This window comes from Pseudochaenichthys georgianus, chromosome 9, assembly GCF_902827115.2.
Source record: "Pseudochaenichthys georgianus chromosome 9, fPseGeo1.2, whole genome shotgun sequence".
Classification (NCBI taxonomy): Eukaryota; Metazoa; Chordata; class Actinopteri; order Perciformes; family Channichthyidae; genus Pseudochaenichthys; species Pseudochaenichthys georgianus.
In genome coordinates, this window is record NC_047511.1 from 21,990,590 (window position 1) to 22,005,334 (window position 14,745).

General features: G+C 40.6%; 1 protein-coding gene across 3 annotated transcripts in view; it reads right to left on the reverse strand.

The window, feature by feature from the left end:
• Positions 1–14,322, reverse strand: part of rasgrf2b (Ras protein-specific guanine nucleotide-releasing factor 2b) — a 45,579-nt gene extending 31,257 nt beyond the window's left edge. For 2 of the 3 annotated variants that reach the window (XM_034090210.1, XM_034090209.1), the window contains exons 1-3: positions 13,742–14,322; positions 2,431–2,537; positions 1,655–1,802 (exon numbers count right to left, since the gene is read on the reverse strand). In XM_034090210.1, the coding sequence (XP_033946101.1) occupies positions 1,655–1,802; positions 2,431–2,537; positions 13,742–14,017 (531 nt within the window). In that variant the 5' untranslated portion in view covers positions 14,018–14,322. Of the gene's footprint in view, positions 1–1,654; positions 1,803–2,430; positions 2,538–3,253; positions 3,293–13,741 lie in introns of those variants that run through there. The other variant, XM_071204358.1, reaches the window with a different exon arrangement.
• Between the last annotated feature and the right edge of the window lie 423 nt (positions 14,323–14,745).

The window sequence follows — 14,745 nt, forward strand, 5'->3', positions numbered from 1 at the left end:
AAGAACGGTGAGCAAAAATCCCAGAACCACACGGGGGGACCTAGTCAATGACCTGCAGAGAGCTGGGACCAAAGTAACAAAGACTACCATCAGTAACACACTGCGCCGCCAGGGACTCAAATCCTGCAGTGCCAGACATGTCCCCCTGCTTAAGCCAGTACATGTCCAGGCCCATCTGAAGTTTGCTAGAGAGCATTTAGATGATCCAGAAGAGGATTGGGAGAATGTCATATGGTCAGATGAAACCAAAATAGAACTTTTTGGTAAAAACTCAACTAGACGTGTTTGGAGGAGAAAGAATGCTGAGTTGCATCCAAAGAACACCATGCCTACTGTGAAACATGGGGGTGGAAACATCATGCTTTGGGGCTGTTTTTCTGCAAAGGGACCAGGACGACTGATCCGTGTAAAGGAAAGAATGAATGGGGCCATGTATCGTGAGATTTTGAGTGACAACCTCCTTCCATCAGCAAGGGCATTGAAGATGAAACGTGGCTGGGTCTTTCAGCATGACAATGATCCCAAACACACCGCCCGGGCAACAAAGGAGTGGCTTCGTAAGAAGCATTTCAAGGTCCTGGAGTGCCCTAACCAGTCTCCAGTCTCTCAACCCCATAGAAAATCTTTGGAGGGAGTTGAAAGTCTGTGTTGACCAGGGACAGCCCCAAAACATCACTGCTCTAGAGGAGATCTGCATGGAGGAATGGGCCAAAATACCAGCAACAGTGTGTGAAAACCTTGTGAAGACTTACAGAAAACGTTTGACCTCTGTCATTGCCAACAAAGGGTATATAACAAAGTATTGAGATGAACTTTTGTTATTGACCAAATACTTATTTTCCACCATAATTTGCAAATAAATTCTTTAAAAATCTGACAATGTGATTTTCTGGATTTTTTTTATCATTCTGTCTCTCATAGTTGAAGTGTACCTAGGATGAAAATACAGGCCTCTCTCATCTTTTTAAGTGAGAGAACTTGCACAATTGGTGGCTGACTAAATACTTTTTTGCCCTACTGTAGCTATGTCTCATATATTCACATAGGAAGCACTGATCTGTCCTGTTCTTGTAGTAATACAATTCTGCATGTATTTGGTTTCACTGAGTCAAATGACATGGAAGCTATTGGAAAAGAGAGACCTTTTGAATAAATAATAATATGAATATATATAACGATTAGTTTTCTGTAATTCAAAAATGTTTTATTGATTGTCCCTAAGTGAAACCCTGACTGTGGTCTGTAGTCTGTGAAACTGAGGAAGAAGACGCCACTGGATCCTGAGTGAATGTCTGTCCAATATACAACCTACATGTAAACCTCATTTTAACCCCGTAATTTGGAAAACCCCATGGACGAGGCAATGGTTTTAGGCAATTGGACAAACACATTGGCTATTGCTAATTGAATTGTATGCCCTCAAAGAGTGAGAGTCGCTGCTCAGCGGACCACTGACCTGCTGTTAAGGAAGGAGACAAACGGCACTCAAAAATGTCAAAGAACCTAAGGTTTGAGGGCACAGTCCCACAATCATAGAGCAACTGTATCTGCAATTGCTAGTTGTTGGAATTGCATGAGGCCAGTTAGAGGAAACAGAGGTACTGCACCGGATGGTCCAGATTCAGGTGTTTGTGTGTGCACGTGTTTGCCGTACCTCTGATTTGAGCCTCTCGATTTCTGTGTCCTGATCTTCCAGCTGGGTGCGCAGCTGATTGGCGGCAACCTTCTCCGTTTCCACTATCTGTACAAGGTGGATGTATTTCTGCATCAGCACCTCTCTTTCAATGATGATGTCAGAGTAACTGAAAATAAAGACATAAAGTAAAATAAGTATTTACAGAGGTATCAGTTATATGAGGCACTTATATTATAAACATGACTGAGTAGCAGCCTTCACAAAATAATGACATTTGTTGATTCTGCTCCCATGTGTGTTATGGTAGAAAACATTGAATGTTTCTAAAAACTGTATGGAAATTATTTATGAAGGTTATTCAGTTAATCCGTCCTGAGGGAAGCTTTAAATCTTAAAAGCACTATGAACATATTTTCTATGTGAGCAAGCCCTGTGTGACAGGGTCTGTTTTAATTGCACTTTTGCTGCAATATTGTTTTGAATTTCCTCTTGGAAATTGAAAATGCCCAAAAAACAAATGGATGAAAATACACCTAATGTTGTTTTATTTAGTCAGCAACTCAATTCCTGATATTAGTCTGGAAACAAAGCCAAAAACATGTGTTTTTTTGGAACACAACCAGCTTTTACTGATTATACATGGTTCTGTATATTTAAAAAACCCAGCATTGCCTAATGAATACTCTCTAATCTTAATGTTCTGTCACAGAAACCAGTCTAATGTCAAATGACCTGCTGTACAAAACAAGAGGGGATAGCACACACATTTGTTTTATTCAATACTACGTGCATACCTTGCCTGCTGGATGGCCTCCACCCATTCATCGCACTCACTCTCCTCCTCTGTTCGCAGCTCCAGAGGCTTCTGTCCATCGTGACCGAACACGATAAGGAAGTAGTGCTGAAAATAAATAGAATAACAGTTTATATCTGTGACCCTGACACCTAACACATCTACAACATCACCCCTCAGTTGTGCCAACAGTTTCACTTTAAAGCACAGGATGTTTTGGTCGCTCCTTTGAGCCGCAGCTCATCAGTCAAATGGCACACACATATGGAAACATGGCTTTCCACTACATTTGCTTTTCACGCTCTCTTCTTGCCCGGATTCGTCCATATAAAGTTCCAAAGGCCTTACATGAAGCAGGCAGAGCACACGGACACAATGAAGATAAACTATTGTCTGTGCCCCCCTTTCTCCACCAGCCTATTATCATCACCATCAATTAGCCCACTCCCTGTCTCACATCTCATTTCCCATTTGTCTCTCTTATTACTCTGATTAAATTCCCTGAGTATCTGCCTTCAAAATACACTTTTACACACAGTCACATGCCAACACAGGCAAGCACACACACACCTACAGTGGAGCACACACACACACACACACACACACACACACACACACACACACACACACACACACACACACACACACACACACACACACACACACACACACACACACACACACACACCACACACACACACACACACACACACACACACACACACACACACACACACACACACACACACACACACACACACACACACACACAGAAGTGATGGAGGCTTTTATTCAAATGGTCTTGTCCTGGGGCATTGGGTTACCAGAAGAGCTGCTATTCTTAGTCAGGGAAAACAGAGAAGACTGAGCTCTGCATGGAATTTCTCTCTTCTCCTCATCCAACCGCCTCTTTCATCCTCCTCTTCTCTCTCTCTCTCTCTTTGCACTTCACCTATCATCCCACTCCGCCTCCTCTGTCCTGCTCAACCAGCATCCTCACTTCTCTCTGTTGTCGAAACCCACTCCTCCTCCTCCATCCCCACATTTCTTCATACTCTCTTTGTGTGTCTCTGAGTAAGGCTTCAGTGACCCAAACTGAGTCCAGAGAGGAAAGAGGTTTACCCTGCAGCAGGATTGACGGCTTTCTGCCCCTGCAGTGGGGATGGGCTGGATACAGTCACCATGGTTATAGGAATACACACACACACACACACACACACACACACACACACACACACACACACACACACAATTCACTGGCTGGCTGGATTTTATTACACAAACAAAAATCTGTGCTCTAACAGACTTCGACAGGGAGAAAGAGAGACGGGTCGAGAGATGGAGCGGTTACATAATATTTCTTAACCGAATACACGTTTCTAAATTGTGTCACCGCCTAACAAGATAGAATTGCCATGGCAACGCAATATCTGATGCTTCCGCTATGTTTGCACTTCCATGTTATGCCTTTAGCGCTGCTGCCTCTATTCATTTAATGCTTTTATTCATCAATCCTGCAGTTTTGGTTTTGAGGAGGAAGCAGCGTCAAGTAGAAAATGAAATAAATTGATAGTGCAGATTTTAGAGATGTAGTATTCTGAGAATATGTTATCTGCACTGGTTCAATGGTTATGGATTTTTTCAGTGCTATTATATGTCATAGTTTTAAATGTATCTGTCTTTTATAGCCTTATTAAAATGAAAACACACAAATGTTTTCACAACAAGTTGGTATTGATTCACATGGTCGCACAGATGGCTCTGTCGTTATTATCACACATACAGCAATGCTAATGTTTGAAACTGCAGTGACTTCTCCCATTTTGAACTCAATTGTGGAATAAATAGATGTGGTCGCAATACTATTCTGCTGCAATAAATGTCCTAAATAAAAAAGAAAATGTCCTGATGAATATACATTAAAAAAAGGACATTTAAAATAACTAAATTAAAAGTACTCATTATGGAGGCAGACCTATCCATCTGAAGTTTATAATTGTATTGTTGTCATTTTCAGGGTACTCCATCATGTAAACTTTGCACACTGTATTCCCCTTTGAATTTGACAGCCAGTTTCCACATTCTATTTCTACAGACCCTGTAAATTGTATGCAAGTATAAATAGTTGAAATAAGTCACATTCTCGTCATATTTTTACCCTATATTTATATTAATATTCTCTTTGACCCCTGCTGTATACTACTACTACTACTACTACTAATTGCTGCAGCAGTGACCCAATTGCCCCAAGGCAATCATTAAAGTTTAATGGTATCACATCCTTATAGCAGATTTTGCATCATGCTGGACCTCGTGACATTAACAATTCGGTGTAATGCAATGAATTGTAACACTGTGCTGTGTCCTCATTAGTAGAAAAAGGAACACAGTAAAGCAGTAAGAGGTCAGAGTCTCGCTGAGCTGTAAACACGCAGTTTCCCAACTCTACAACTACCATCCAGGGCTACCGGCTCGATCTCCCTTCAAATCAGCTCAAATGTAGCTTCTATCCCTCAGGGTCTTCGTTGTACTGTAAGAGATTACATTTAAACAAATAAAGACTGAGAGGAAAACAAAAGACTCTCTCTACTCTTTAGCTCTTTATTTCATCCGAAGACCAATTTACCACTCACCTTTTTGCATAATCTGAGCAGCTGCTATAATGGAAAATGAGTGGAAACTGACAGCTTGACACAAAGGAGTGTGTTTTACCACCACCGAGAAAGACAGACACAATAGAAGCAAATTCTATTATTCAGGAACAATTTTGGGCCTGTCATTTAAAACTGCTTGCTGCAGGAAGAGGTGAAGAATAAGACTAGTTCTTTTCATGTGCAAAAGAGACTTGGGAAATGAAAACGTACTACACCCCCTCAAGTTTATAGTGGTGCTGTGATTAAATACCTTTTTCTCTGTTAAACATTACAGAGTCAAAGATGAAACTGGACTTGGTGGTAATAGATTCATTAGGCAAACGATGGCTGGGGGAACCAGAAATACTCATGTGTTATAAATATTTTAAAACAGAGATGACATTGTTAGGATTCACTGCTGATTAGAAGGCTTGAATAGCAACCAATGATGCAACACGGCTGTCTGCTGTGGTGTCTGCGCTGAGGAGAGGCCAAGTTGTGTTACAGTACCGCAGATGGACTGTCACCACTCTCACCACTCTCACTGTCAGCCTTTCAGAGCGACTGGCATTTTACTGCCGCAGGTTTTTAAAAGAGCATACCAGTATGTTTCAAGTTTTGATTTATTAACTACAAATCTTCTGTACTTGGCATGCTATACCCTTATGGATTATTGTTATGCTTTTTGCCGTGCTGTTCATTAGAATGAACCATCTGCCAACCTGAATATCGAGAGCTGTCTTTGCAAAGTTGAACCATATTTTACTCGTATGCCACAGCAGATTAGGTTTATTGTAGGAAAGGAGCTTAAAGGAAACTGAGTATCAAAGTTATAATAAAACAGGAATATGAGACAATATTGTTTTTGGAAAACTAAAGCTTGTAAACCTGTTGTAGTAAAAGCCCAAAAATCTAAAAATGATCCTGGAAATGAAAATGATATGTGCTGTTTCAAATATCCTCTAATTTCGTATCATACTTAAATGAATAGAAACCAATATCTAAAAAGAACAGAGGAAAATAATAGTCAAGTTTCTAAAACACGCATATACAGTACACCCTGTACATATTTTGTTGTTCAGTAATGTGCTAAAACTTGCAAAACCACTGGCATGGCTATAAAGAAAAGAAATAAATGATGTGGTGGTGGAGCAAGCTGTACTGTATAAGTCAGAGAAATTGGCCATCACGTTACTGCTCTGTCTCACCTCCATATGTGTACAGTATTGTATATTTGCGGTTATATTAACGCCACACTGCTAAGGTTGCTACCTTTGTTTGATCTTTATTTGCATAAAAGCAAATATTTAGACACTGCCACCACTGAGCAAAAAGTACTGCAAGCAAGTATTCCACAGGACAAGTACAACCTCTATTTGCATGAAGGTACAGTGAAGTGTTACTACAGCATCATGGATAAGTGAAATACAACAGTTCAAAACAAGGTACCGCAGGGGAAACCAATCAGTTATTTTCAATGCCATGTGAGTTTGGTTGCCGTTAACGTCTTACAAGTGCAAGAGGTTTTGAACTCATCCTTAGTTCCATATGTACTAAGCACAAAGTAGAAAAAACACATGATGGGCTCCACTGGAGGCTGTGATGTAAAATGCATCTCCACCATTGCAGTGCTGTGGTGAGGCAGGGACTGCTCAGAGATCCTGAGTCCCGCAGGGCGGTGATTACCATTACAGAGAAATACAACAGAAAGGAGACCTGATTCGTGTGTGTGTGTGTGTGTGTGTGTGTGTGTGTGTGTGTGTGTGTGTGTGTGTGTGTGTGTGTGTGTGTGTGTGTGTGTGTGTGTGTGTGTGTGTGTGTGTGTGTGTGTGTGTGTGTGTGTGTGTGTGTGTGTGTGTGTGTGTGTGTGTGTGTGTGTGTGTGTGTGTGTGTGTGTGTGTGACTCCAGAGGGAGTTGATATCATCGATAAACTGGATTCCTGTGTGTTTATGTGTGGAGGTATGTAAGCCATGTTGTTTTTCCCTTATTATAAGAAAACCAATTAGATATAACAAACAAAAAGTGAGCGATAAAACAGAGCTAACCTCAAACAACTGGTTGTTGCATTTTCATATCAACGCAGCAACAATGAAAAGGAAACCATTTTTTTGCATAAAAAACGAGCCACAAGACCCTAATGAAAGTTATTACATCTTAGTGTTATAACATTGTGGTTAATGTTCTAAATAACTAAGATATAATGCAGACATAATCTTTTGGGTTTTCATGAATAGACTGATAATGATGACATTGTACACAATATCGTCGTAAAACATGGCCATTGAAAGGATTGAATCATTAACTGATAGAATAAAAGTCACAATGTAAAAGTCATTTCTCTAAAGAAGCTTACGAGAGATAAATAGGATAGGAGGGGTGTTGGATCACTTTTCCACCCACCAGTCTCTCGATCAGCCTCCCTCCTCTATTGCTCTCATTTCTCAGCTCCTGTTGTGCTCCCACAGGGGCTGTAATGTCTTTTTGTGCCTAATCTAGCTTCATCAAATCCTCCAAAGAAAAGAACAATGAGACAAAGTGCTTATGTCATAAAAAAATGTGTGCATTCAATAATACAACAGTACCTTATGATCTTGTTTACTTTACATTAGGGTACCTGCACATGCATCTTTTTCAATAAGTGGTCCGGTGACATCCATCATATTTGCCATTTAAAAAAATATTGACGGAAATATGCTCATTCATTTTTTTTTAGATTGATGCACATACCTGTCTGATATTTGAAAGGCTGCCAGTAACTAATCAGCATAGCTTAGCATATAGACTAGAAAACTGTTGCAACAGCTATCATGGCTGTGTCCAAAGTTTACCAAACAGCACCTCTAAATCTAAATTGTGACCATGTTATATCTTGTTTGTTTGAATGCCAGGTTATGATTTGAAAAACAACATGTCCAAGACCCTTTTGGAGTCTGCTTTGGTTTCCAGGCAACCTCACAGTGATAACAAGCCTTGAAGAAGTCTGGGACCTGCTGCCAGCCATGAAATATTGTGAGCTGGTGGAAAAGACATGGGAGGGTGTGTGAAAGAAATCCTTAGTGATCAAGTTGTAAAGTCATGAGAACACTGTTTCTTTGGAAATGGCAATATTGACATTACTTTTGTGTCTATAAACCACCAGGGCTACCAATTAAGCAAGCGAGCAGGCAAGTAACATAATGCAGAAAGTTAATGGGCATTTTTCTAAAGATCTTCTTGGATATAAAGTATTTTCTGGATTCCCATTTGTAATATCAATATTTCCCCAAGACAATTTATTAAGACTGAGTCCTTAGCAGCTGCCCTTTTCTTCATGTTGCCCCTTCATCTCTGAATTTCTACAACCATAACAACCATTCATTCCAGAAATCCAAACTGTATCACATTAGAAAGAAAGAACATGTTCGTTTTAATTTCCTGCTGGCTTATTATTTTTGAAGAGATACAAAACATTTATCTGACAGCGACAGCAGCCGCAGAACTGTATGTAAGCACTGAATTCAACTAATGATGTACCAGCTAATGTGACAATCACTGAATCCACATCCCACATCCTGCTGTTTCTTTATTTCCCTCCATGCTGTTCACTTCCTCCAGAGAAGTTTTTATAACAAAGTATGGGGCCTTCTTTCTCGCTTTCTTTTAGAAACACACACATATAAAAACACACATACTGTATATGTTTTCCATATTACACAGTTTACTTTTTTACAGTTGCTCAGTCACCATCGGCAAACATCCTGCCGCCTGAATGCATTACATGCTGGATTGGAAAGTTTGATCTACGACTCCCAGGGTGCAACAGCAGAGGTGCCTAAACCCACCATAAATCTGTTTTATGATATTCTTGAGTATTGCCTGATCCTGTAAAATACACTGCTCATAAACTCTGTGCAGAAAACAACAAGCACACATTAAACTACTTGACAATCCCATTACCCAACGCTAAAGTTTATTTTATAAACTCCTCATGGGATATGTTTGTATCCTTTTTTCTCTGTGCCACCACTCAACATCAACACCTGTAGCTGGTGACAGGAGGCGTGTGTATTGTATGGGAGCAGCTCCAGCAATAACAATAACACCACTAAAGAGAACAGAGGCTCCATGCCCCGAGAGCTTTATCACCCGTGGCGTCCCCATGAACAGCCCAGTGCCGGTGAAGGATCAGATGTGATGGAATAATTTGTATCGGCTAGGTGTGTTTTATATATTGTTCTCACCTCTACTCTGCCTTACCTGAGGCAGTGAGATGACTGACGTAAGTTTTGTAAAAAAATGTAGACCTGCTGAATTCAGCTGTCCCAAAGAGGCTAGTCATATCACGTTGTCCTATCGCAGAAAAAACTGCAAATGAAATGCATCATTACAATGTTATGTTCATAATGGCCATATATTTTTACTACTCCCTTTCCAAAAACATATGGTGATGATTTCTGGTCTTACTGGTTGTTGATCTCTGCTTGCCATCAATATAATCGCTCCCCATTACCTTGTCTGCTTAACTGTAACACCGAGCACCTCGGGCTGTGTGATAAACATCGATTACTGCAGCCCCCATTAGGGAGAGAAGTTTGCGGACAACACTGACGTTTTAGGCTGGGATACAAACATTATATTTTGAGTAAGCAGAAAATCAACAATGTTGCAGAGTAGTCTTCAGAGAATAACATACCACTCAACGACTACAAACCCAGAAGAGCTGCTTGGGATTCTTGAAAAACAAGGACTCCAATCTATATCGATGAAGCAGGGGTGGAGAAGGTTTTAAGGAATAACTTAAGAAAGTCAAATTCCCCAGTCAAGGCTTTGTTAACTTTTACAAAGGGGCAATACAAAGTGTCCTAGCTGGAAACATCACCAACTGACATTGAATGTTTAGACTCAGGGCCACTCTGCAACGTACTGTACACTGTACCTGCAAAGAACTCAACAAAGGTTGTGTCCCCTCACCTTGTCTGCGTCACACTGCAAAGATTACAACCAAAAGCGAACGAGTACCTACTCAGTGTAGGTACTGGTTCGCTGAAATGTGGACTTTACTTAAATGTATTATGTTAACAGATTTCAGTGTTTTCATTGTATGTTCTGCATTTGGTAACATATTGCAAGTTTTGAGACCATTTTTACACAACTTTAGATTACCCAAAAGTGTTATCCTAGATCACTAAACATCGGAAACATAGGAATACAAGGACGACAGATGCTCACCAATGGCTCTACATTAGCTTAGTGTGAAAGGGCAACAAACAAGTCCCAAAACTATGTTCTACTTCTTTCAATAAGCTTTTTCATGAACTTCTGACAATTTGGAGGCAATAGTTTTCATAGACACTGAAGAATAAGACAAAACAACGTTGTTTTACCAGGAGTGTTTTCTTTAAAGTCCCCCCCCCCATTGACCCTTCTTTGATTAGTGCAGTATTTCAAACACATGAGACATATTTTAAGATGCATGCCAGCTGCAAATTGTTATCTGACACTAATTAGGTTCATAATGGCTCAAAGTCCTGGCATAAGACTAAAGAGAAAAATGAAAAGCAGCCTGCGGATGGAAGCAAATTGGAATCCAGTAATATGGCAAGAATTGGTGTCTTGATGCAGACGATTAGGGCGAGCAGCAGCAAAAAAAACAGGAGGCTCTGAAAGAGATGTTTAGATGTCACACACACACAAACTGTAAAGCATCATGTCCAATGAGGAAGGACACTGCTGTAAATAACTCTTATGTATCGATACAGTATCTCAACAAAAACCCACTTTATTAAAGTCATAGCAGTCAGATCACAGCATGTGTATGTTATATAACTACAATCTCCTTAAAAACTGTATTGTGCATTCTTTTGAAGCATCCTTTATCACAATACTGAGCCTTACATCTACAAACACAAAACTTTAATATACTATTGATCTATATCCTATTCTCAATCTTCCAATATATAATAACGTTGATATAGAACGGTCTTTTCAGTGCTACCAACAGTAAGGTGGCCCTGAAGTGCCCAAAATGATTGAAACAAGGACATATTGGCATTTTAGAAACACTTAAAAAACGTTTCCTTTAACCCTTAGGGAGCACAAGGAGAAAAACATCAATTTGAAGAAACAACTCTGATGTATACCTTTATTATGGTAAGGCTATAATTTGTTGTAAATAAATGTAGCATTGATTTTCTCAGTTTGTCTCCTTATGTATTTGGATCCTGGCTCTGGCACAACTCAATGATGTTACCAACCTACAGTATAGTCCAACAAAGTCCAACAACAATTGTTTCTACAACATGGCAAACTGTCATTCAATAAAGCAATACCAACACTCCCCTGGTTCACGGCCTCTGTATAACTGCATGCTTCTAGATCAAAACACAACCCAACACTTGACAACTATACACAGCTACATCTGGTCTTTTCCACACACACCACACAGACAATCACCTGTTCATATCAGCAATGCACGTCCACAGTCGCTGTGGAAACCATTCAGATCAGTGTATGCTCTCTAAATAATTTGAAGGGGTTTGTGTCTTTCTGAGAGTACAACACACAGAGAGAGAGAGAGAGAGAGAGAGAGAGAGAGAGAGAGAGAGAGAGAGAGAGAGAGAGAGAGAGAGAGAGAGAGAGAGAGAGAGAGAGAGAGAGAGAGAGAGAGAGAGAGGGCAGTAGATGTGTGTTATTTGTGTGGTTGCATTGTGGCTCCCTGTGTGGGTGTGAATACAGTAGGTTGCTGGCAGACTCACTCTACTGCACAGAAAAACAGTGAAGAGCCAGTGTGACTGATGAAGAGATGGAAGGCCTTCTCTCACTTTATCCTAACAACCCTTTGCACAAGGAAAAAGACCCAGGAGCAGCCTAAACGTATCCTTAACTGAGATATGATCTTCATATACACCTGCGCACATTATAAGCCAGATACAGTATTCAAAGATACAATGATATTGGGTTTATACTGTATGTGTCGCTCGTGTGCATGGCTATGGATACACATGACTTTGGAGCACACCAGGTTTCAGCTGAAGGCAAATTGAAAATAACCCTAATTAAACATCACAGCTGTAGACAGATGGGGGGAGAGAGACAGTGAGTGAAAAGAAAATAAGAAAATAAAAAAAAAATAAAAGAAAATAAGCGGGTTCCATGCTAACATCAGTACCAATAGGTGTTAAGGGTTAGAACCACATGCAATGTTGTCCTCAAAAAGAGATATCTGTCCTCCTTCATCATCTTGATTATGAGGATATTTGCATAGTTTCTGAAGCTGCAGAGCGTTTCTCCTCATGAAAGTGTATATGGCCATTTTAGAGCATTTGCACCTGTCAGCCACTGGACATTTGCATACATCTGTAAAGAATGCACTGTAAAATGCAATGTTCTCCAGTATATCCCTCCCCCTAAATTGTTAATGTGATGAGGACTATTCACATCTCTGAGGCAAGCTGAAAACATGTGATCAGTTTGATTTTTTCTCAATGAAATGCATGTGCACATAGTAGGCCTATAATTCAAATGTTTCCTAGCAACCAGATCTACCTAGCTATTGGAGCAACAATGCTGAGGCAGCTCTTAGGAGCACATCACCAACAGATTTGCCAAAAATACTCCCTCCCCTATTACTGCCTTTAAGTCAAGAATCTCTGACCTTCATCAGCGTTTGCAGGATTTAGAAATGGGTCCACAACACTGCATTGCTTAAACAAGGGTTTATTTTCAATAGTAATTCAGATAACAAGATTACAAAAAAACACTAAATATTCCAAGCTGTATTAGGTGTAACTAAATAAAGCAAAAATACATTCATATGAGATAGCGGGAAGATAGGGAATACATGTTTCATTCAATGTAAAGATGATGTGGATTTGTTGCACTGTTAAATACAAATATTGTGTGTAGAATAAAAAGTATTTTCCAGATGTATAGAATTCATTAGGTTAAATTAAAGAACCTGTTGCTGCATTTCTACTTTCCTCCTATACTGTCAGACTATTTGACTGTGGGATAAGAACAAAGGTCAAGCTTGACTAAAAAAGGTGGTGTTCAGAATAACTTCCTATCGTTTATAAAACATTTGTGATGGATTATCAGGGTCATTTTAAACAGGTTTCAAATCAAGTACGTTTTGGGGAGACATCGGGCAAATGTTATGACCTCAGAGATAAAGAGAAGTACTTAAGAGAGTACAAAAAAAGAAATATAATATAAAAAGGACCTGGTTTTTGTTTTTAATTGGAAGAAGACATGCTGTCCTAGCAGCATGCTCTTTCTGGCACATCTGAATCTTTGGTCATCACCTGCTCGGGGATGATGCACTTGGAGCTCTTGACACTGCAGAGAGGCTGAGCTGCTGCAGCCACTTCAGTCTGACGCTGCATGAGCCACTTGCTTTTTTCCCTTTTTTTTTTTACTGTAGCCTACATGGGCGTCCCTTTGAGAGTGATGAAACAATTTGAACTTGTAATTTCTTCATTTATGTTTCTTTCAATGTAAATAAACAACAAATATTCTAGAAAGACCTTGTTGGCCATGGGTTAATAAACAAGACATATCAGCTTCCAGATATGCATCTCTTTGGACTTACAATCAGTGACTGTACAATGATGATGTAATGGGGGTTTGGGCAGATTTGGGGGATCATCAGAAAATATGTGAGAACTTTCATACACATCAGTGTTTAGTGAAAAACTGACCTGTTTCTCCAGCGTTTCCCTCCCAGTGGTAGATGCCTTGGGTGCCGGCGCGCGCTCGCAGGTGCATCCTTCCAACAGGTAAATCCCGGCGGGTCTCGTGCTCTGCTCGTTCTCGGAGTAGAACAATATATTCTGATAGAGGGTGAAGAACTTCTCGTGCCATCGGCTGTTCTCCGCTGTCTTTTTGCTCAGATAGCCGCGCTTAGTCCCCTCTTTACGCGCTACAGCCGATAGAAAGAGCGCGTGCCCTTCGTTGTAGCGGACACTTTTCTGCATTTTGTCACACGGTATAGCAAAGTAAAGAAAGTAGACAAGCGGGGTTCTCAACGAGAACTTTCCCACCGAGTGGCGCGCGGCTCAGCGGCAGCATGGCGCACCATAAAGTTGCCCCGCTGACAGGAGCGCGTCTGCAGAGGAACTCATGGTAGAGGTGTCTGAGTCCCGCTACACTACATCCATGCTGCTCGGCAAACAATCAAGCAGGAGAAAGCGGGAGCGTCTCGTCCACAAAGTGGAGAACCCTCAAGTGGACAGTGACAGAATCACAGACTGTAATCGGCTTTGACAGTGGCATCTCTCTCTCGCTCTCTCCATTCAACTCTCTCTTTCTCTCTCTCTGCTGGTGCGGGCTGATCTTGGAGTTGGTGAATTGAAAGGCGGAGCGTGTGTGTGTGTGTGTGTGTGTGTGTGTGTGTGTGTGTGTGTGTGTGTGTGTGTGTGTGTGTGTGTGTGTGTGTGTGTGTGTGTGTGTGTGTGTGTGTGTGTGTGTGTGTGTGTGTGTGTGTGTGTGTGTGTGTGTGTGTGTGTGTGTGTGTGTGTGTGTGTGTGTGTGTGTGTGTGTGTGTGTGTGTGTGTGTGTGTTTGACAGTGAGAGTGAGTGAAAGAGCTATGTAGGGCTAATGCATATTTTCTTACAAGCAAATGTGATTCGTTGCTGAATAAGTAGGCTTAAGTGTCAACCACTTTTATACCATAACATAACTAATGTAGTGTTCAATGTTAAG